Source organism: Arvicanthis niloticus, chromosome 24 (genome assembly GCF_011762505.2).
Source record: "Arvicanthis niloticus isolate mArvNil1 chromosome 24, mArvNil1.pat.X, whole genome shotgun sequence".
Lineage (NCBI taxonomy): Eukaryota > Metazoa > Chordata > Mammalia > Rodentia > Muridae > Arvicanthis > Arvicanthis niloticus.
Window position 1 is genome coordinate 3,931,107 of NC_133432.1, and position 20,250 is coordinate 3,951,356.

Here is a 20,250-nt window from a genome sequence, read left to right on the forward strand (position 1 = left end):
CTGAAGAGCACACCGCACTGCTGTCAGAGGACAGATCAGCCAAGCCGCTCACTGACCCGAGTGCAAGAACGAGCCTATGTTTAAAAGCCGCTCATCTGGGAGACGCTTGTTACACAGAGCGACCACAGAAAAGGCAAACTGACACAGGAGCCGCGCGCGCGTGCGCGCTTCAGAGAGATCAGCCCGTCCAGCCCACAGGCTGCCAAACTCCACACAACCTCCAGGGCTCTGCCCTTCCCTACCGTGGGGCCTGTGGGGCTGCAGGCGCCATCCTGCTGCCACCGGGAAGACAAAGAACCAGCTGCAGCTCCGGATGCTAGTTTTGATCGGTCTTTGCCCTGACCCTCAGACCCCCACCCTGGCTGTTCACCGAGCACCTTCTCTGTCCAGTTAGGACCAACACACACCTGCCAGGTCCTTTTCGGTCCCCACAGCCGCCCTCAGCGGTAAGTCATTTGCCTCACTTACAAAGGAAATGGGCCCAGGGACGTTAACACACCAGACTGCAGTCACACAGCAGATAAAAGCCAGGACTTAATGCTAGGGCAGAGCAGATCTGAAAGCAGCCGTCAGGGTTGGCAGATGGGACGGGGGCTCAGGAGGAGTTAGGTTCTGTGCACGGGAAGCCTTGGGAGGACCAAGAGGGGCTGGGAAGTGCGGCTCCCGATGTCCAGCAGGGCATCTGTGGTCAGACACTCCCATTTCCTGGAGTATTGTAGCGGCCAGCGCAGCCGACTCCGGCGCACGCAGTCAGCGCTCATACTTTGAGGATATTTTCCTCGTCTCAACAGAGACGCGGCTGTAAACGTTTCAAAGGTCACCTAACCGCCCGATTACCAAGAAGGACAGGGCTAACTCAGGCCCCAAAGTCAAGTCCTTAACTGCTTCCTGGTAGGCGTCACACCCTCCGCCCACACAGCTGACTAGAGGATTCCCAGGGACAGCACAGCCCCGAGTTCTCAGGCCCAGCGATGCTCCCCCATAAGAGTTTCCATGAGATATCCCTTCTTGTGTCCAGCCCTCCACTCAAGCAGCGATCCGCTACCCAGGCCAGCAGCCAGGGTGTGGGCAGTGGGCGGCCACACCTAGCTATATAGGGACATGCAGAGTTGGGAGGTTCGAGGCTACCCCGACCCCCACCCCAGGCTTCCATTTCAGGAGATGCTCACGGGTGGGACTGGTGGACTCTCCAAAGCCAACACTGCCTGAGAAGACTGAGAAGACTGTCATGAAGAACGGAGAGGGGACAGACAGAAGGACTCAGGCTGGGGCCTGACGTATGTACATCAGCAGCTCGACCTTCCCTACATCCTCCTGGACCCTCCCGTGGTGCCTGGCTGGCCTCTCTCCTGCCTCCTCCAGGAAGCCCCCCTTGATTTACCTCTGGTGCTTTCTCTGCAATCCTGCCTCACCGGCTCCAAACACCCATCAAGTCCCCGAGAGAAGCGGCAGGCCTTAATCCACACTCCCGCAATCTGAAGCGGGTAGGGGCAGGAATGTGCGACTCCAGGCAGGGATCTGATCCCCTCAGTCCCAAGCCTTCCTATGCAGACCAGGGGTGTAAAGGTCTTTTATTCGCTCAACACGCCTTACACTCTGGGCAGGACCAGGAGTGAGGCCTTGCCTCTGCCCTACCTCCTACCCAGCCCTCAAGGCTCAGCCCAAGTGTCACCTTTGACCTCCCCCCCCACACACACACAGTGGGTAAGGCACCTGCTCCCGGGAACCGTTCTGATGACACAGGCTATCGTGACAATAATCCACCTGGGCTCACGCCCTGAGCTCACACAATCAGACCCATCCCTGGATATGCTCCCCCCACCCCCACCCCCGCCAAACCCCGCATTACCAACGCCCCTCCCCCAGGATGGAGGAGAGGACCCTTCAGAACAGTCAAAGAACATGAGTCTCAAAGAAGTACTATGGGCTGGTGAGATGACTCCGTGGGTAAAGGGGATTACCAACAAGCCGGAGGACTTGAGTTCAATTCCTGGCACCCTTCTCGGCCCCAGACCATGACCCTCCTCTCGCCCCAAGCCACAGGCCCCTCCTCGGTCACTCTCTGTCCAGATAGACCCTGGGTTCACTCCTCCCGGCTGTGACTTCCAGCCTAGTGCTGGACACAGAAACGTTTGTTCAGTGAATGAACGATTGATGGACGGACATCAGTCGGAGCTAGCTCATCCTGTGTGTTGGTCAACTGAATCCTGGTGGCGCTAGAGGGGTCAGACGCCCAGGGATGGACAACTGGCCCCTGCGCTCCCTTGCCCTCAGTTGAGCTTAAGTAAGAACAGCCACCAGGCGCCCCTGAGGGAGGGCTGTGTAGCTCAGAGTCTGGGGTGAGGGGTGCACCCCCAACATCACAAATCAAAAAGACGTGGAGCAAGCTAACGGTGGCTAGAAAGCCATCCCTGACGAGCAGATTCTGAACTGCTCTGGGCCGGTCCACACTGACTCCCACGTACCCGGGCACACAGCTGCAGGCCAGGCTGGACCATGCATCCAGACTGTGCACTTCTCGGGCCTAAGCGCGCTCCTGCCAATTCCTCAAGCCCTTTAAAGGGACCCCCCACCCCAACACACCAAGACACGGGGTGTCTGCGGAGCCCGGCCCGGCCACACGCCCACCCTACGGGGTGGCAAGGAGAAAGTTGGCCGCTTGAAGCCTCCACCTAAAGTCCCGGTTACTGATTAACCAGCCCCCGCGCTTCTCTGTGCGCGGCCTGGAGCCGCAACTCGCCCCAGTGGAAGAAAGTCCAAGTTACACATCTTTGTCACCGCGGACGGGGCAGTGCGCGCGCCACCCCGGAGGGCGCGACCCCGGGGCAGGACGCAGGCTCCAGCGCCAGCTGCAGGCCCTCCGGGGACAGCTCTCTGCAACAGGCGCCGTCCCTCCCTCCGAAAGCAAAAGGCTACGGCTTCCCGGCCAGAGGAAGGTCAGCCCTGGCCTGCACGCCGCGATCCCGAGGCACGCGCGAGCCGCGGACGCGCGTGGGGGAGCGGGGGCCAGCCCTAGGCGTCTTCCGCCGGCATTCCCCGGCCGCAGATGCCAAGGGATCCCCCCCAAGTCCGCAGCCGGACCCCGCACGCGGCTCCTCCCCGCTCCCCGCTTCGCCCTCCGCCAACTTTGCCAACTTTCCACGCGGCCCCGCGGGCAGGAGTGGGCGTCCCCGTGCGTCTGCGCGCGCCCCCGCGCCCGCCCGCGCGCCCCCGCGCCCTCCGCGCACCTACCGCAGTGGCCCGCCGCGCCGCACCTGCCCGCCCGCACCTGCCGCGGCGCGCGCAGCCTCGCTGCTGGGGGCGGGGCTCGGGCGGGAAGCGCCCCGTCGCCGTGGCAACCGCACCCGGTGGCGCCTGCGCAGAGCAGCGAGGGGCGGGGCTCGGGAGTCGGAGCGGCAAGACCGCGCTAAGCGCGACCCCTGCTGGATAGACGCGGCATTGCGTCACGGTCCCGGCCAAGGCACCTACTGTGTGCCCCGCGGTGGAGTGACAGAGCTCTGCCCACCAGCGGCCCTGCTACTGCGCATTCCTGACCAGCTGCCTTGTTCGTTTCATTAATGATATCGACCACAGTTTCTTTCTTTTTTTTTCTTTTTATTTTCCTTCCTCTTAAAAACAAAGCGATTTTTTTTTTATTGTTAGATGTGTGTATTTGTGCACGTAAGTGCCAGTGCTGGCAGAGGCCAGAAGAGGGCAACAGATCCCCGGAAACTGGAGTTGGAGGAGGTTGGATGCCACGTTGGAAATAAACTCTAGGTGGGGAGGGGAGAGGGGATGGGGGTTTGCGGAGGGGAAACCGGGAAGGGGGAGAACATTTGAAATGTAAATAAATAAAATAACCAATAAAAAATAAAATAACTCTAGTCTTACAAAAGTGGTGCATTCCACTACTGATTAGCTCTCTCTCTCTCTCTCTCTCTCTCTCTCTCTCTCTCTCTCTCTCTCTCTCTCCTGGATTCAATCCATTCTCTCTCCTTAAGAGTCCCTTTTCTCCCCAGTAGCTGGGACATCATTGGAACCTTCCCCTGCCAGCCCACACATCTTTGCTAAGTACCTTTTGTATGCTGGGCTCTGGGGATGGCTCCGAGGCAGCCAGCGGATCCAGGTTCTCATGGGGCTTCACCAGCATTAGGGAGAAACGTCGCATGGGTAGATTGAATCATATTTATGACACAAGCTCCAGGGGGAAATGGGACATGGTTTATTCTTTTATTGTAAACCAGCCCAACCTCAAGAGAAGAGACAGAGACCCAAGCAGTAGGGTGGCTTCCAGACAGCTGTCTGCTACTCTCCTGCCTCCTCTCTGCTTCCGATTGGTGGTGGTGGTGGTGATGATGGTGGTGGTGGTGGTGGTGGTGGTGGTGTGTGTGTGTGTGTGTGTGTACAGCTCATACAATCCTTTGAATTTTGACCCTTTTGAAGTAAGGGCTAACACCTTTCATAATACCCTGGATCCACCTGAGGCTTTTCTGGCCCACAGTGACAGAGCCCAGCAGTGGCACGGGTCATCTGGATGCCATGGACACAATTATCATATCAAGTGGAGCTATCCCAGAGAGTGTCAAATATAACTGCCATTCCCAGGGGAGAAGTTTTTGAGGCAGTTCAAATGGTCAGTCTGTAAGATGAAATTCCTCAAAGTCCACCTGAAAGCATAGCTTTTATACAGAGTTTGTATGTTACTATAAAAAAAATGTCTGGTGTGTTGAATGTGATGGCTCACACCTTTAATCCCAGCACTCGCTCTGTAGACCAGGCGGCAAAGGCAGGCAAATCTCTCAGTTTGAGTCCAGCCTGGTCTACAGAGCTAGTTCCAAGACAGCCAGATCTACACAAAGTAACTCTTGAAAAACCAAAACCTACAAGAACATATTAAATAAAATCGAATTTAAAAAGTTTGTGTCCACTCCTGGCTAGAGATACTTCAGAAAGCTACTTGGGCACCCACCTGATTCACAGCGCCTACCTCAGGGCTGGGACATAGTAGGTGCTCAATGAGTAGATAGGCTTGAATAGCCAATCTGTGAAACCCCACTATGTGCCTCTTCTCTTCCAGAAGTTCTGCAAAACTTCTAGTATCTCTTATGCAAACCACTTCTTACAAACCTTTGTCAGAATGCTTCTGGGTAGCCAGATGTCTGTTATTCTCCGCTCCCCAGACAAGATGAGTTCCCACCCACCGCTGTCTGTCTCTGAAGGGAACAAAACAGGGCCTTTCCCAACACCCCCACAGACCCCAGACCTAGATATGTCTCCTATGTCCCCCATGGCTACCCCACCCCCATTCCTCACTCGGTCAACTCAAGCCAAGCTGAGGAAACACCGAAGCAAACCAAACTACAACTCCCAGAAGCACCTGGGTCCTCATGGGTGGAGACTTCCTGGGAGACAGGTTCGACTCCTCCACAGTCTCCTGTGCTTGCCAGGTGACAGGCTGCCAGCCTTGCAAACCCAGGGATTACACCCTGAGCAGGGAGTGTCAGGTTTCACATTCTACCCGGAGCCGGAACCCCAGGCTTGTCTGTTCTGGTACACAGAGGACAACACACCACAGGGACTGTCCCAGAATCTTTTACCTATCTGCCACCATCAGCCTCCTCCAGCAAGTCTGTGGGGATAGTTCTGTCTAACAGCACTTGCAATAACGATGGAGATTCCACAGTAGCACTGTCCAACTCCATGCAGAGGCCCCTGAGCACCCGGGTGGTCAGTGGGGCTGTGCACAGCGTGCTTCATTTGTCCTAGAGGGTGATGCTGCTTGGCTTCCCCTACTGACTCAGTAGCCCTACAGCCCACAGCTATCTAGCAGGGCCCTGTTTCAGTCAGTCTTGGGTTTTGCTTTATTTCATTGCCAGGGTTTCAATATGACTAGTCTGAAACTTGGGTCAATCCTCCTGCCTCAGCCTTCCAAGTACTAGGGTCACGGTCCTGTGTCACGATGCCTGGTTTATGGGTGCTGTGGATCAGACCCAGTACTTCCTGCTGGCCTGGCAAGCACTCTGCCAACTGAGCCACATCCCAGCCCTTCTTGGTTTTGGACAGTAAGGAGCAATCTATTCTTCGAAATGCTTTCTCATGCCTCCAAACCTCCGCTGTACTGTATTGCCTTACCAGGAGGACCTTGCTCTCAGCTGGTCTATCCTCGGCTTAATGACCATTCCTCCAACTTTAGCTTTACAGTGAGTTCACCCAGAAGCCTTCTGTATTACCGGCTGGAGATGGATTCCATACTCAGACATAACGATGCAGATACTGAAACACAGCTGACCCTCAAGATGGAACTGCACGTAGAGCCAGCATTGTCATAGGACACAATTCAAGACTCTTTGGTCACCAAGGATGGGCCTTGTGATGGTTTGAGTGTGAAATGTGCCCTGTAGGTTCATACGTTAGAATATCAGTTCTGTATCTGGTGACCTTGTCTGGGAAGGGTGAGGAAAATTTAGATCGGTTCTCAACCTGTGGGTCACGACCCCTGCGGAGGGGGGTCATTTAGGAGCGTACGGCGTATCAGATATTTACATTATGATTCATAACACTGACAAAGTTACAACTATGAAGTAGCAACGAATACGTCTTATGGTCGGGGGTCACCACAGCGTGAGGAACTGTGTTATAGGGTCCCGGTGTTAAGAAGGCTGAGAGTCGCTGCTCTAGGAGGAGGAGGGCGGAAGGAAATGAGTCACTGGGGCAAAGGAAGGCCCTGGGGTTTCAAGACCTGCTCCACTTCCTGTCCACTCTTTGCTTCCCCAGCCAGCCTCCGACTCCAGCCACCACCATGCTCTCCCCACCGTGATGGGTTGTGTCCCTCCGGATCTGTGGAGCCAGAACAAGCCTTTCTCCACTAAGTTGCTTTTGTCTTGCTATTTCATTGCGTACCCTCCCCCGCCCCCCTCGTAATCATCCTTGGACTCCGCCTCCCGTTTCCATGGTGACACACTGATTTTTCTAAGGAAAGGGAACGTGTTCCGGGTGCCCCCTCTTCAAGATTTAATTTCCCTGAGGCCCAGGGGAAGTTGCTCACTGCTAGACAACTTTGTAGGTTTTTCTTTCTTCTTTAATTAACTGAAATCTATTCTTACAGGGGGTTTTGGTCAAAAGAACAGGGGCCTGAATCGTACCTCCGAGCCGGGAGGAGACATGATGTAAATTATGGTTCTGAGACAGCAGGGACACCATTATCCTTGCTCTCACTTGCTCTGCCAATCACCTGAGAGGATAAACAGAACCCGAAGATGTGTTGAGAGATGGCTGGCGTGCGAGGGGGGTTGCGGAGCGAGGGGTAGAGGAGGAGCTTGTGGCTCAGTGGATAGCAGTTACCAGCCCTGGGTTCGATCCCATCTGGGATGCTGTGGGGCTGTATGGTAGGATGGAGGTAGTGGGTTATCCTCGGCGTCGAAGAGAATTCAAGGCAAGCCTGGGCTAAGTGAGACTGTGCTCAGAATAAAATTAAGTGAAGATGGGATGAATGGCTCTACCTTTAATGAGATGCACGTTCATACAACCGCACCCATGCACGCTGCGGCTCAGACCCTCCCTGATGAGCCCGTCCGCTGTCTGGGTTCCTACCTGGAAGCCTGCTCCAGGTAAATGGTTGCTCCAGGCTTCCCCGCTACTGTTCCTGCTTTCCTGACCTGTGACTGACCAACCCTGACTCTCTCCACCCGCCTCCTATGGGCAGCTGCTCCCTCCAGCCCACCTGACCTGATTTCTCCCAAACTCCTATAAAGAGTTTTCTTCTAAGCTCACGGGGAGACAAAGAACCCACAAAGGGGACCCCTGAGTTCCCCACTAGGGATGATACCAGTGAAGCTAGCCGAGTACCAAGCCAGAGGATTCTACCTCGAGGGCCACAGCCCTTTAAGAGGTAACGTCTCTTCAGCCTCCACCCTCAGACGGTGGAGCCGAAGCTCAGAGAAGTCAGTAAAAGGCTCCAGTCGCACAGCAAGAGTCTCGGTCAGGCAAACAGAACCCCAGGCCAACTTGGGCGTGCTCAGGCGTCTTTGGGGAGGTGACTCCAGTCCAACAGGAGCAAGGGAAGACAGACTTAAAGAAAGTGAAGGAAAGGGAACAATGACAGGAAATGCCTGGCGAGGCTGGCCAAGCCTCAGCTAGAAGCGGCGGGAATCAGCCCACAGCAGCAAGGTGGAGCGAGCGCGCCCTCTGCTGGCGCCTCCTGTAGCACTGGCTGCCTATGGAGTCAGGGAGACTTCAGGGAGTGGACGCTTGGATACCCAGCTTGGGCACCAGTATTTAATAATGGTTCGGGTACCCCTGTATGTGCCTTCTCCTACCCAGGAAACCATCACCTTCCCCCATCCTATTTGAGGTTGGAGTTTCCCTCTTGATCCAGTCCATCCGTCAGCCCAGAGTGAATAACTATTGATTTCAGGAAGGAAAAGGCACGGGCGAGTACACACCCTTCTCAAACCGGCTCCTCACGTGACCCTGCTCTGCTCAACAACCTGAGTGTGACCTTTAAAGGGGAAGAGACCTTTTTTAAAGCTCACAGATTTACATTCAAGGCCAGAGCTGGAACAGGGGAGATCACATTGGAGAGGTAACCTTGAAGAGGCCTGACCCAAAGTGTGGGGTTCCTTGACAGAGGGGATATCTGAAGTGAGGAGAAAGAGCGGGAAAGGAGCCCGGCTGGCTTTAGGCACCGCTTAGGGGCCATAGCAGGCTTCAGCAGGCTGCAACAGGAGCCCTGGAATGACAGACACCGTTGTGTGCTCTCGTCTCTGTGTGGTTTAAAGCCACAGTTTAAAATCCTATTTTCAAGGGAACCCATCCTTCCAAACGTTAGGCGAATTGGGGAAACAGAGGCTTGGAGCCATTGTATCATTTCTCTCAGGTGACAGAACCAGCAGGCCTGGATGAGTCAGATACCATGTGTTGAAGGACCCTGTCCTCAGGTCTAGCCTGAGCAACCTGGGGGCCCATCCTTAGCGCCTTAACCCATACAGCTCTGCCATACACATGGTTCAGCTGCCACAGCCTCCTGCTCATCCCCTGCTTTCTCTGATCCAATTATTATCACCCAGGCCCAGAATCCAGGCTAAAAGCCCTGGGGATACCCGCTACTTCCATCCCCACCCCCACACCCACCCCACACACCCATTTCCTCTTGGGTTGACTTTCACCTCCATAGTTCCCACACAGCTTGGCCACTGTTTGTCCATGCTGGGTCTCCACCACCCCTGGAAGCCCGTCCGTCCCTCTGTATTCCACACAGCCACAAGGGCTGTCTGCTTCTGCAAACGTGCCCTGCACGTGCTGGCCTCAGGGCCTTTGCACCTGCCCACACTCTGCCTGTAGAGTTCCTCCCACACCTTCTACCCAGCTCCCCCATCTCCACCTCTAGGTCAGACTTGGCTTTCCCATGAAGTTTCGTAAGACTCTTCCATGCAGATTATATGTCTCTCCCATTGTTTCCCGTGACATTGTCTCACATCTGCTTCCTATATTGATTTATTTCCTCAACATCTGTCTTCCCCGGGCTGGGGTGGGAGCCACTGGAGAGAGGTTGTGGCTGTCATCATTTGTGTTCAGTTCCTAGCACCTAGGACAGACCGTAGCATGTATTAGATGCTTAATAAATATATGGGGGGGGGGGAAATAGAATGGATAGAGGGAGAGGTACATGCATGAGTGGGAGGGAGGGAAGGATAGAGAGATAGATGGTTAGAGATAGATAAATGATAGATAGATAGATAGATAGATAGATAGATAGATAGATAGATGATAATTAGATAGTATGATGGTTTGTATATGCTCGGCCCAGAGAGTGGCACTATTAGAAGATGTGGCCTTGTTGGAGTGGGTGTGGTCTTGTTGGAGTGGGTGTGGCCTTGTTGGAGTGGGTGTGGCCTTGTTGGAGTGGGTGTGTCACTGTGGGCATGGACTTTTAGACGCTTATCCTAGCTGCCTGGAAGCCAGTCTTCTCCTAGCAGCCTTCAGATGAAGATGTAGAACTCTCAGCTCCTCCTGCACCACGCCTGCATGGATGCTGCCATGTTCCTGCCTTGATGATAATGGGCTGAACCTCTGAACCTGTAAGGCAGCCCCAATTAAATGTTGTCCTTGTAAGAGTTGCCTTGGTCATGGTGTTCACAGCAGTAAAACTATAACTTAGACAGACAGACAGCTAATGGATGGATGAATGGATGATGGAAGGGTGGATGTGTGGGAAGGATGCATGGAAGAGTTGTTGGTAGGTAAATGGGTTAATTCATGATAGATGGATGATGGATGGATGGATGGATGGATGGATGGATGGATGGATGGATGGATAGGTGGGTGGGTGGATGGATGGATGGATGGATGGATAGGTGGGTGGGTGGATGGATGGATGGATGATGGATGGATGGATAGGTGGATGGGTATAGAGACCATATGTCTTAAGGCCCTGTATCATTTACATAACCTTAAACTCCTTGAAGAAACAAATTATGACATGCTCCCTACTGTGTTCTGTTGAAGTTGGGGGTCACTGTGAGTTCAGGACTTAACTGTTAAAAAGAGTGAGGTCTAAACATTCAGCCTATAGACTATAGACAAGGGCATCCAAGTCCAAAGAAGGATAAGACAGCTTCACATGGAGAGTCTCCAGTTGCCACTTCTGTGCCCCTCTGACTCGGGGGGTGGGGAGGGGCAGACCTTGGCTCTTGGATTATCTTTGTTTTCTGCTGGAGTTGGTAGTGCTGATGCCCTAGCTGTGGTAATGTCTGGTGGTCATCGGGATGCCCAGCCTCTGACTTAAATCCTCGAATCTCCAAGAACTTGAGGCTGAGAGGCGGAAGCCTCAACTGTACCACCTGTGAATGGAACAGCATCACTCATGGGCTGCTATCCCAGGTTTCTTCATCTCTAGGGGCCAGCAGGATGACTCTGCAGGTAAAGGTGCTTACCGCCGAGCCGGTCGGCCTGAGTTTGATCATGAGATGTGATGTAAGAAGGGAACCAACACAAACATTGTCACATCCTGCCCCTCAACATGTATAATAATTGTTTTAATTACGTTGACAAGTCAGCTCTAGACAGAGGAGAAAGTCTCCAGTCTGTTTCCTTCAGGCTCCCTGTAGGTGGACTCTGGTAACTGGAGCCTGGCCGGATGTGCTTTGGGGTTATAAAGCCTCACTTAGCTTCCTGGGCACCTGTTCCATTGCGATGATTTTCTCAGGTGACTAGTCTTTTCAAAGATTCAGAAACACCGGAGCACCCGGGACAGTGGAGGGTGGGGCTGTGGGGCTCCATTCTCCAGGCTCCTGGTCTAGAATTACACCCCTGAGATCAGCTGACCAATGGGAGGTGTGGGCTCTGGTGAAAGAGCAAAAACAAGTCCTTTGTCACCCAAGAGATGATTCCTCACGTGCTGGCTAGCAGCCTCAGAGAGACTTCTAATCCCAGAGTGGAAAGCTCCCTCTGCTTGACCATGCCCTTCTGCCCAGGCTGATCTTTCTCCACCCACCTCCACCTGCCTGGATAGGGGAGCATCCCCAAGCCTGGCTGCTCTGTGCCACACCTAATGCTGGGATTTATGTGTTCCCTGTAAACATGGAGAAACATGGCCATCTTGCCCAGGATTCCAGGTGAGGACTGGGGATTCCTTGCCACGTTTAAGTGGCTAACAGAGGTTTCAGAACTTCAGAGTCCTGCCACAGCGGCCCCAGGCCATTTGCTGTTGTTGGGGACCCCTGAAGACAGCTCAAGTGGGTTCTGCACTTCCACCAGCACCAGGACAAGTGGACACTCCTTCCAGCCTGGCAGAGGTGCATCCATTGTTATTTAGGTAAGGCTCTACTTTAAGGCCCTTACCTCTCTTGGTTTTTAATTTAATCTTTAGAAAACTGGTCTTGATTGCCTGCCACGATAGGGATATACCCCTCAAAGCTCACTGCTGGAAACTTAACCCTCAGATTCCTGTTTTGATGGTGTCTGGAGGTGAGACCTTTGGAAGGTCAAGGTGGGGTAGGTGTGGTCAGGAGGGTGGGTCCCTAAGATGGTTAGTGGCTTTGTAAGAGAAGGGGGCTGGAGATGCTCAGTCAGTAGGTGCTCGTATCACAAGCCTAAGGATAAGAGTTACCCCTCCCCGCCCCCCCCCAACCCATGTAAAACACCCAGGAGGTGCTAAGTGTGGGTGCTGGCCTTTAATCCCAGCACTCAAGGGCAGAGGCAGGACCATCACTGAGTTGAGGCTAGCCTTGTCTGCATATGAAACCCAGGACAGTCAGACCCTGTCTCAAAAACCAAACAGACAAAAGCCAAGCATAGCGCATGCTTGTAATCCCAGCACGGTGGGGAAATGAGTGGACCCTCAGACTCAATGGTCAGTCAGCCTAATAAACAAGCACCAGGTCCCAATGAGAGACTCTGCCTCAAGAGACAAGATGGATGCTCCTGAGGAATCACACCTGAAATTGACCTCTGGCCTCTGTATGCATGTGCTGTCATGTTCATGCATGCCCACACATACATATACACACATACACACCATGAAACACTGGGCAAATAGGGAGAGGAAGAAGAAAGGGGTCAAGTAGACATCTTGTCAGACGATGAGTAGATGTTAGGAGATGGTGTCTCTCAACACCATGAACCAAATGAACTTTGTTCTTTATAAATGATTCAGTCTGCGGTATTGTGTTATAGCAACAGAAAGTGGCCTGAGACAATGCCGAAATCTAGCAGGATTCAAGGGTCATGAGTCCATAGTGTCAGGAGCCATCTAGGAGAGGCTAAGGCTAGTATATGACTTTCCTGAAGATAGCCCTCTGTTTGGGCATGGTCTGTGATGGGTAAAATTCTAAGTTGCAAGGCCTTCGGAAATCTCAACTCAGTATTGATTTTTATTGCTGATATGCCTTCTCTGTCATTATTGAATTAGTCTAATAATTCCTGGGCATTAGTCCACCCTATTGGGCAGATTTTCTGCAGCTCAAGGAAGATGTACTCTCTTGTAGTAATGCTATGTTGACAAATGGATGGTTTTATAACTCCTAAAGGATTCTATAGAATTTCTAAATTTATACAGATGATTTTGGAGCCCTCTAGAGTATAAAATCTGCAATTAAGAGTCTGTGAACCTTCATGTCACAGCCTAATTCCACTAGGATAGAAAACAGGCTTGAAACAAAGTTGCAATCAGTAATTGCACTAGGATGAAAGGCAGGCTTGAAACAAAGTTGCAGTCAGGAAAAACATTACTTCTAGGTTAGCTGTGAAACCATCCTCTGATAACTCAAGGTCATAAACTGGAACTGGACAATTTACTGTAGGTGTAAGGACAAAAGATAAAATATTGAATGGATTTAGTTATACAAAAACTAATGAGACACTAGGCAGATGATTTGCCTCTTGACAAAACAGTGCTAACTTATGACGTAAGAATTATTGTCTTAAACTTTTAATGAACTTGTGGAGCTAGTGACAGATAATGCATGTTTAAGTAGATAGTCTTAATGGAAACTCTTGTAACATTCCTGCTGAAACTTCTTATTCAAATTATAATGACCTTTGGGAATGTAAAGATGCTTGGAAGACCATGTGATCTATTCTCCTGAGAAAGTATAAGTACCAAGAACAACACGAGGAGAGTGGCTTTTTTCTTACAAGGTTTCTTTCATTCATCAAAAAAGGTAGAAGCTTTTTCTTTCTCTGAGCAATAAAGGTTGGAGCTTATTTTTCATCCAGAATGAGTGATTTTTTTTTTCTTTTCTATGCCAGTGCTTGCTCGGTGAATGAAACCTGCTCTTGGGGGCTTTTGCTCCATCCACCAAATTGTGCGTGTGTGTGTGTGTGTGTGTGTGTGTGTGTGTGTGTGTGTGTGTAAGAATAGTTGTGTGTAAGTAAGTTTGCATTAATACTTGTGGAGTAGATGAGACAGATGGTTCTGTCCGACCAAAATATGTGTGTATGTGTGTGTATGTGTGTATGTGTATATTTGCATGTGTAAGCTTTTCAAAAGAAAAGTTTTTCTTTCTGCAAGCATGACTTCCTTTTCCTGGGTCACCAAGAGTTAAAGCTCCAAGCCTCCCCTTGAGCCTGCCCAGCCATGGATGAGGCTCCCCAGCCAGAGAGAAAGGAGCTCTAACTTCTAACTTTCCTGCTGCCAGCAAGAACTAATTACCTTCTGTCTGTGTGCACACTTAAGAGTTAAAAGAGTTCAGAGTTTCTCACTGGGCATTCTTGCCAGCCCCAGGTAATTAAGTTTGTTCGCTCAGTAGTACTGACCCCATAAATCACCCCGAGCTGTCACTGGGACATTCTGCTATCAGCAGGACCCCAATCCTAACCCTAGCCCTAATCCTAACCCTCCTCCATCTGTGGCCTTTCCAAAGAGAGAACTGGACAGGCCCCAGCACCATGTCCCCACATTCTCACCAGAATCCTGCTGGAGACTTGGGTGTCTCTGTGGCTCCCCCATAGTTCCTAGCATGGAATGTTCATCTCCGCATGATGGTTTGAGGGGATGGGGCTCTTGAATGTCAGTAAGAATCAACCTGGAAACAAGGCAGTCCAGTGTGTCAGGAGCAGAAGGAGCCACAGACTCCCAAGAAGCTGCCAAAACACCACCAAATCCTAGACCACGCTGAACAGCTAAACAATAGACAAGCCCCACGGCCTCCATGGGGAGGGGTTAGCTGATGGGTGGGACAGTGCCAGAAGCCCAGCCTGGGAGTATGAGGTTTAAGGGATGCCACTCTTCTGGACAGGGCTGTCCTTTTGGACAAGGTAAGCGTCATTTTGTCAACTGCTTGACAAGAAGGGACTTGAAGAAGGATGTGTTTGTTCTGGCTGACAGTTTGAGGGTAGAGTGTTCACGGTGGCATGGTGAGAGGGGCAGGACAGTGGGAGGGGCGGCAGGGGTGGCAGCCTTCGACATCTGTAGTAGGAAGCAGAGAGAGATGAAGGTTGATGCTAAGCCCACTCTCTCATTTTTATTCAGCCAGGATCCCCTCTTTCTGCTGCCCACTTTCAGGATGGGCCTTCCCAATCTGGATTGTCTCTCACAGGCCCCGAGAGACGTGGGTCATGGGTCGAGGAAGTCAGGCAGGTGTGAATGAGCGAGCAATGAATGGACCTGGTGTTCCTGGTGCTGGGTCACCTCATCACACCCTCTTCATCTCTCACCTCGGCTTGATCCCTAGGTCAGCGACATTCCCAATGGAGGCTGGCGTGAGAGCTGCTCTGGGACTCTCCCTCACCAGCATGTCTGGCCTCAGCCTCGTCTCCCCCGCTTAGTTCCAGAGCCCTTCCTCCTCCTATGGTGTCTTTACCTACTGCTCCTGGCCACAGGGTGACCGCTGGAACCAGAGCTGTGTGACCTTTGGGTCCCTGAAGGACATGCCCAGCTTGCCCTGGAAGGTGAGATATAAGCTCTTCCAGAGCTGCTGGCTCCCAAGGAGTGGGCTCTGAGGGTCCTTTGCTGACCAGTGGGTGTCCCAGTGTCTGAGCACACAGGATCTTAGCACCCAGCAACCCTCAGGAACACCAAAAAACTCTGCATAGGGTTCTTTACACCTCTGAGCTTGGGGCTCTGCAAGCATTGGGTGGGTGTGACTTCAGTCTAGAGGCAGCTCTTAGTCTCCAGGAAACCTTTGTGCAAGCCAGGAAAAGGCACCTTCTTCAAGGCACCATACTGCCACCTACTAGGAAATCGCTGTCATCGATAAGCAAGTTTGTGGTGGTTCTGCAGTGTACAACCTATAAACCCCTACCTGACTACACCCCAGGCACCTTGATGCTTGATGCTTCAAGTCCTTGGAGCATCATAATGATCAACATGGGGAGGGTGAAGTCCTGGTACTTAGACCAGCACCTTAGGAGGAAGATTATATAACCTTCAAAACTGACCACAAAGGTGACATTGTGAATGGGGGGCTTTTCCTGGTGATCCTGGCAAGTGCTTAATCAGGGCAGGATATAGTGGTTCGTTGACCTGGATTCTACTTCTGCTTATTAAACTAGCTGTGTGTCTCGAGGCAAAGGGCTTACAATCTCTGAGCCGTTGTTTATTTAAGGGAAAACAGCAATAGCAACACATAGCTGCAGTGACAATTTTGGAATTTTGGGTTCTTTGTGAAGCACAGAGATGTTTGGGAACATGTTTTCACTTTGATCCTAGATGTGGGATGTGAGGCTGCTTCAGACTGTCCACAGCAGCTGACCGTGATTTGCCTCATGCTCTAACAAGGGCATGATTTTGCCAGCTGCATATATTTTCTGTGATTGCCTGACATTTAGGAATTCTGGGGACTTTTCAGAGGGTATATAAATGCTAAGGCCCCAAGAGGTGTGGGGTGTTGGTTTTGGTTGTTGTCTGTCATAGTTTATTAAGTAGTTGTATACAAAGAAGACACAAGAAGTATAAATTAATATCCTGAAGGCAAAGAGCAAACTTGACCCCAAGGGATTTGATGCCCCTAGTCAGCAGGACATAGTCTAATAATAACTCTGCCCCCTTTCAATAATAACCCCGTCCCTTTCAATAATAACTCCTCCCCCTTCCCTGTATCCTTTTGTCTTTCCTATTTAGTGTTAGGGGGTTGAAAGGGTGGGGAAGGGGTGGAGAAGGGTGGAAGAAGGAAGAACCTACAAAGTAGCCAGACACACATAGCTGTTGGAAACATTTTAGCAGAAACCGGCAGAATGGCTGCCGCATCCCACTTCCCTTTCCTGTCTCCCAAGGTCTCAGCTGCGACGCTCCTGGGAGGCTGGCTTTTGCTGTCCATCAGTGCTCTTCTCCTCTCGGCCTGGGCACTGGCCCCCAGAAGACTGTTTCCCAGGAGGGGCTTTGGTCCAACACTCGTGGTGCAGGCAGCAGCAGGTAGATTCTTACACCATGCTGAGATCCTAGATGTGACCCCCCGGGATTCTCATCTTTAGCAATTCGGGACTTGGGGTCAAGGGGACACTAGATATTGAAGATACCCACATAGACCTGACCTGGCCCTATGCCACCAGCACCATGCACACAGTAAATTGTGCTTGGTGTGTGTGTGTGTGTGTGTGTGTGTGTGTGTGTGTGTGTGAGAGAGAGAGAGAGAGAGAGAGAGAGAGAGAGAGAGAGAGAGAGACTACTTCTATGTTTCTCTTTAATCCACCCATTCTGTACCATTCTGTAGCACTCCCACTGCACAGGTGGGTAGGCTGTGCACCGCCCAAGGATGCCCAACCAAAGGGTGACAGCCCAACCAAGAGCTGAGAAGATGCTGAAGTCTGACCCACAATTGCTGCTTCAGTGGAGGAGAGAAGCTCTTCTCTAGTTCACCGGGAGCCCTATGGTGACCCTCCACCCTCCACCCCTCTCACCTGAGTTAGAACAAGGTCCCACAGGCCCCAGTTCTCCCCTTTCCCTCCCTCACTGGGCAGACAGGTCCAACTGAGGTGAAATCAGATCCAGCCAGCTGGCTGGCTTATCCACCTTCCAAGGGCTTCCCATGGCAGGCAGAGGGAAACCCAAGTCTCTCTCTCCTGCCTCAGCTCTCCCTGTCCCGGCCTCACCTCTCCAGCTGCCCACTTCTCTCTGATGCTGTAATCCCACACTCACCTCACCATCCTCCCCTCCTGTCTCTGCAGGGATCTGCTCAGGACTTGGCACTGTGACATAGCCCCTTACTTCTCAACAGGGAGCCATCTCTCCTAATCTCGGGTGACTTGTCTGTCATTACCCTCCTTTCTCACGTCACCTAGGGTCTGCCAGGCTCTTGACTGAAGGTCTCTCTCTCTCTCTCTCTCTCTCTCTCTCTCTCTCTCTCTCTCAGCAGGAGGACCTCCAAGATATCTGCTCATTTTATTTCTATCCTTAACAACATGCTTAGAGTCCTAGGAGTTCCTTTTGCTTTTAATTTATTTTTAATAGAATTCTAATCTTTAGAACCTATGGGAAGAATACACCTAGATAGGTAGTGTCAAAACTCCCCAGGAATCTACAACTCGATACCCCAGAAGTATACTCCCATGCACATGGTGACAAGCAGAGCAAAATCAAGATCTTTCTCTCTCTGCCAGGGCTCCTTCCTGGGGTGGGGTCTATTTAAAATTAAACATTAACAAGGAATGTCACGGAAACTCTGAGAAACAATTCACTGTGCCATTGTGCTGAGGATGGAGCACAGGTTAGGCATGGTTTATGTGTGTGCGTGTGTGTGTGTGTGTGTGTGTGCATGTCTGTGTGTCTATGTGTATGTACATGTGTATACTTGTGCACGAGTGCATGTGCATATGTGTGCATGTATGTATATGTGCGTGTGTGTCTGTGTGTGCACATGCATGTGTCTGTGTGTGAATGTATGAGTATGTGTCTGTGTGTGCATGTGTGTATGTCTCTGTGTGTACATGTGTGTGCTCATGCACATGAGTGCATGTGCATATGTGTGCATGTATGTGTGTGTGTGCGTGTGTGAGTGCATGTATGAGTGCAAGTTTGTATGTCTGTGTGCATGTGAGTGCATGTGTATATGTGTCTCTGTATGTGTGAGAGTGTGTATGTGTGTGCATGTGCACGTGTCTGTGAGTTTCTGCATAGACAGAGAGGCAGGTCAATGGGTGGGTGAGTGCTTGGTAAGTGGGTAGATGAGTGGATAGATGGATGGATACGTAGATGGATGGATGATGGATGGATGGATCAGTGAGTGGATGGGTGGGTGGATGGGAGGACAAATACATGGATGATGAATGAGTTGATAATTGGATCAATTGCTGAATACACAGATGTGTAGGGCCGGCAAGGTCCTGGGTGAGTCCTGGGATCACAAATCAGACCAGAAGCCCTGATCTATACAGTGATTTTCCTTTTCTGCTGCCCCCAGTGGCCTCCACGCTTGTAGGTCTGCTGGTTTTTCCAGTCACTCTGGCTTCCCCGTTCGCCAAAGAAGTCTGTGAAGACTCCTCCATGTACCACAGTGGAGCATGCCAGCTGAGCTGGGGCTATGCCACTGCCATCCTCAACGCAGTCCTGACCAGCCTGCTTGCCATCAGGTGGCAAGTAACCACGGTCCAGAGGGCAGCCGTCCCCTTCTCCAGTGACACTCAGAGAGTCATCCTTGTGCCAGAATAAGGAGATGAGTGTCACCCAGGGAAAGCAAAAGACAAACAACAACAATCTCTACAGTTGCATGAAATTGTTACACACTCAAGTTCAAATCCCTCATCTGCTTCCATGCTGTGTGACCTCAGGCAAATCGCTTTCCCTTTCTGGATTCATTTATTCTTTGGTACAGTGGAGGTTGGCATAATGCCTACTTTGTGGGGGTGTTGTAAAGGACTTTGATTTGCCATATGTAAATGAGTGGAAAGTGCACAGGACAACCCCGGAAAGACAGCTGTCCAATCCAAAACATTTTTTTTTTTGAGACAGCGTTTCTCTGAATCTCTGAAGTCCTAGAATTCTCTATATAGACAGGACTGGCCTCAGACTCACAGAGCTCTGCCTACCTCTGCCTTCCAAGCGCTGGAATCAAAGGCATGCACCACCACACCTGTGTGATCTTTCCATGGGGGAGATACTTGTTTTCTTTCCCTTCTTGTGACCCCTCCTCTCCTGGGGAATTTGAGTGTCTTTATTTCCCATGAACTATGATCTGTTGTGTGCTGGATGCTGTTCCTGCTGGGTGGGGCTCAGGACCCTTCCCCACACTACATGTAAGTAAAGCACCAATGGATGAATGAGGCCTTCCATTTGGCTGTGATGTCTGTCTGTCTGTCTATGCTTCTTGTTGTCTGTGCTATTTGATGTTGATTGTCACCATGACAGGGACAGGAATCACCTCAGAAAGCAGCTTCCAGGCGTGCCAGTAAGAGACTTTCATTATTGAGTTGATGGAGCCGGGGAGACTCACTTGAACGGGCAGCAGCGTCCATGGACTGGGGTCCAGGTCTGCATGACTTGAGAGGCACCAGCCTTATGACCCTCTGCTTCGTCACTGTAGATACGACGTGACCAACTACCTCACACTCCTGCCGCCATGCCTTCCCACCAAGATGGACACTATACCCTCAAACTGTGAGCCAGGACAGACCCCCTAGCAGCCCACTGCTCTAAACTTGGCCAGATTTAGCCTCCCTTTGCACCAACATTCTTTGCTCTTTTTTACTTTACTGGGGATATGACATGGCCAACTGCTTCAAGCATCTGCCACCTTGTCTCCCCCACCATGATGCCCTGGAACTGTGAACTAGAATAGAGTCCTTTCCTCTTAATTTGGCTTGTCTTAATTTGGTATTTTATCACAGCAACAGGAAAAGAAA

The 20,250-nt window shown here is 51.5% G+C and overlaps 2 protein-coding genes across 8 annotated transcripts in view; one reads left to right on the forward strand and one right to left on the reverse strand.

The window, feature by feature from the left end:
• Kiaa1671 (KIAA1671 ortholog) overlaps positions 1-3,304 on the reverse strand; it is a 146,793-nt gene extending 143,489 nt beyond the window's left edge. For 2 of the 3 annotated variants that reach the window (XM_076922415.1, XM_076922417.1), the window contains exon 1: positions 3,232-3,304. The gene's annotated coding sequence lies outside the window, so the exon portion shown is untranslated. Of the gene's footprint in view, positions 1-1,381; positions 1,546-3,231 lie in introns of those variants that run through there. The other variant, XM_076922416.1, reaches the window with a different exon arrangement.
• A 5,172-nt stretch (positions 3,305-8,476) lies between these two features.
• Lhfpl7 (LHFPL tetraspan subfamily member 7) lies at positions 8,477-19,680 on the forward strand. Of its 5 annotated transcripts, none has more exons than XM_076922424.1 (4): positions 8,477-8,560; positions 15,150-15,366; positions 16,690-16,828; positions 18,813-19,680. In XM_076922424.1, the coding sequence occupies exons 2-4, from the start codon at positions 15,346-15,348 to the stop codon at positions 19,058-19,060; spliced, it is 408 nt and encodes a 135-aa protein (XP_076778539.1). In that variant the 5' UTR covers positions 8,477-8,560; positions 15,150-15,345; the 3' UTR covers positions 19,061-19,680. The 5 variants fall into 5 exon arrangements, with proteins under 5 accessions (XP_076778539.1, XP_076778538.1, XP_076778540.1 ...); XM_076922423.1 differs by lacking the exon at positions 8,477-8,560 and adding an exon at positions 11,128-11,791 and having other exon boundaries at positions 15,244-15,366; XM_076922425.1 differs by lacking the exon at positions 8,477-8,560 and adding an exon at positions 11,128-11,591 and having other exon boundaries at positions 15,244-15,366.
• Positions 19,681-20,250: the final 570 nt, after the last annotated feature.

Bases quoted from the DNA above. Each gene is read 5' to 3' on its own strand.
- Lhfpl7 (XM_076922424.1), top strand. From the start codon at position 15,346: ATGCCCAGCTTGCCCTGGAAG. The intron at 15,367-16,689 runs GTGAGATATAAG...CTGTCTCCCAAG, and splicing joins TGCCCAGCTTGCCCTGGAAG to GTCTCAGCTGCGACGCTCCT. The intron at 16,829-18,812 runs GTAGATTCTTAC...TGCTGCCCCCAG, and splicing joins CGTGGTGCAGGCAGCAGCAG to TGGCCTCCACGCTTGTAGGT.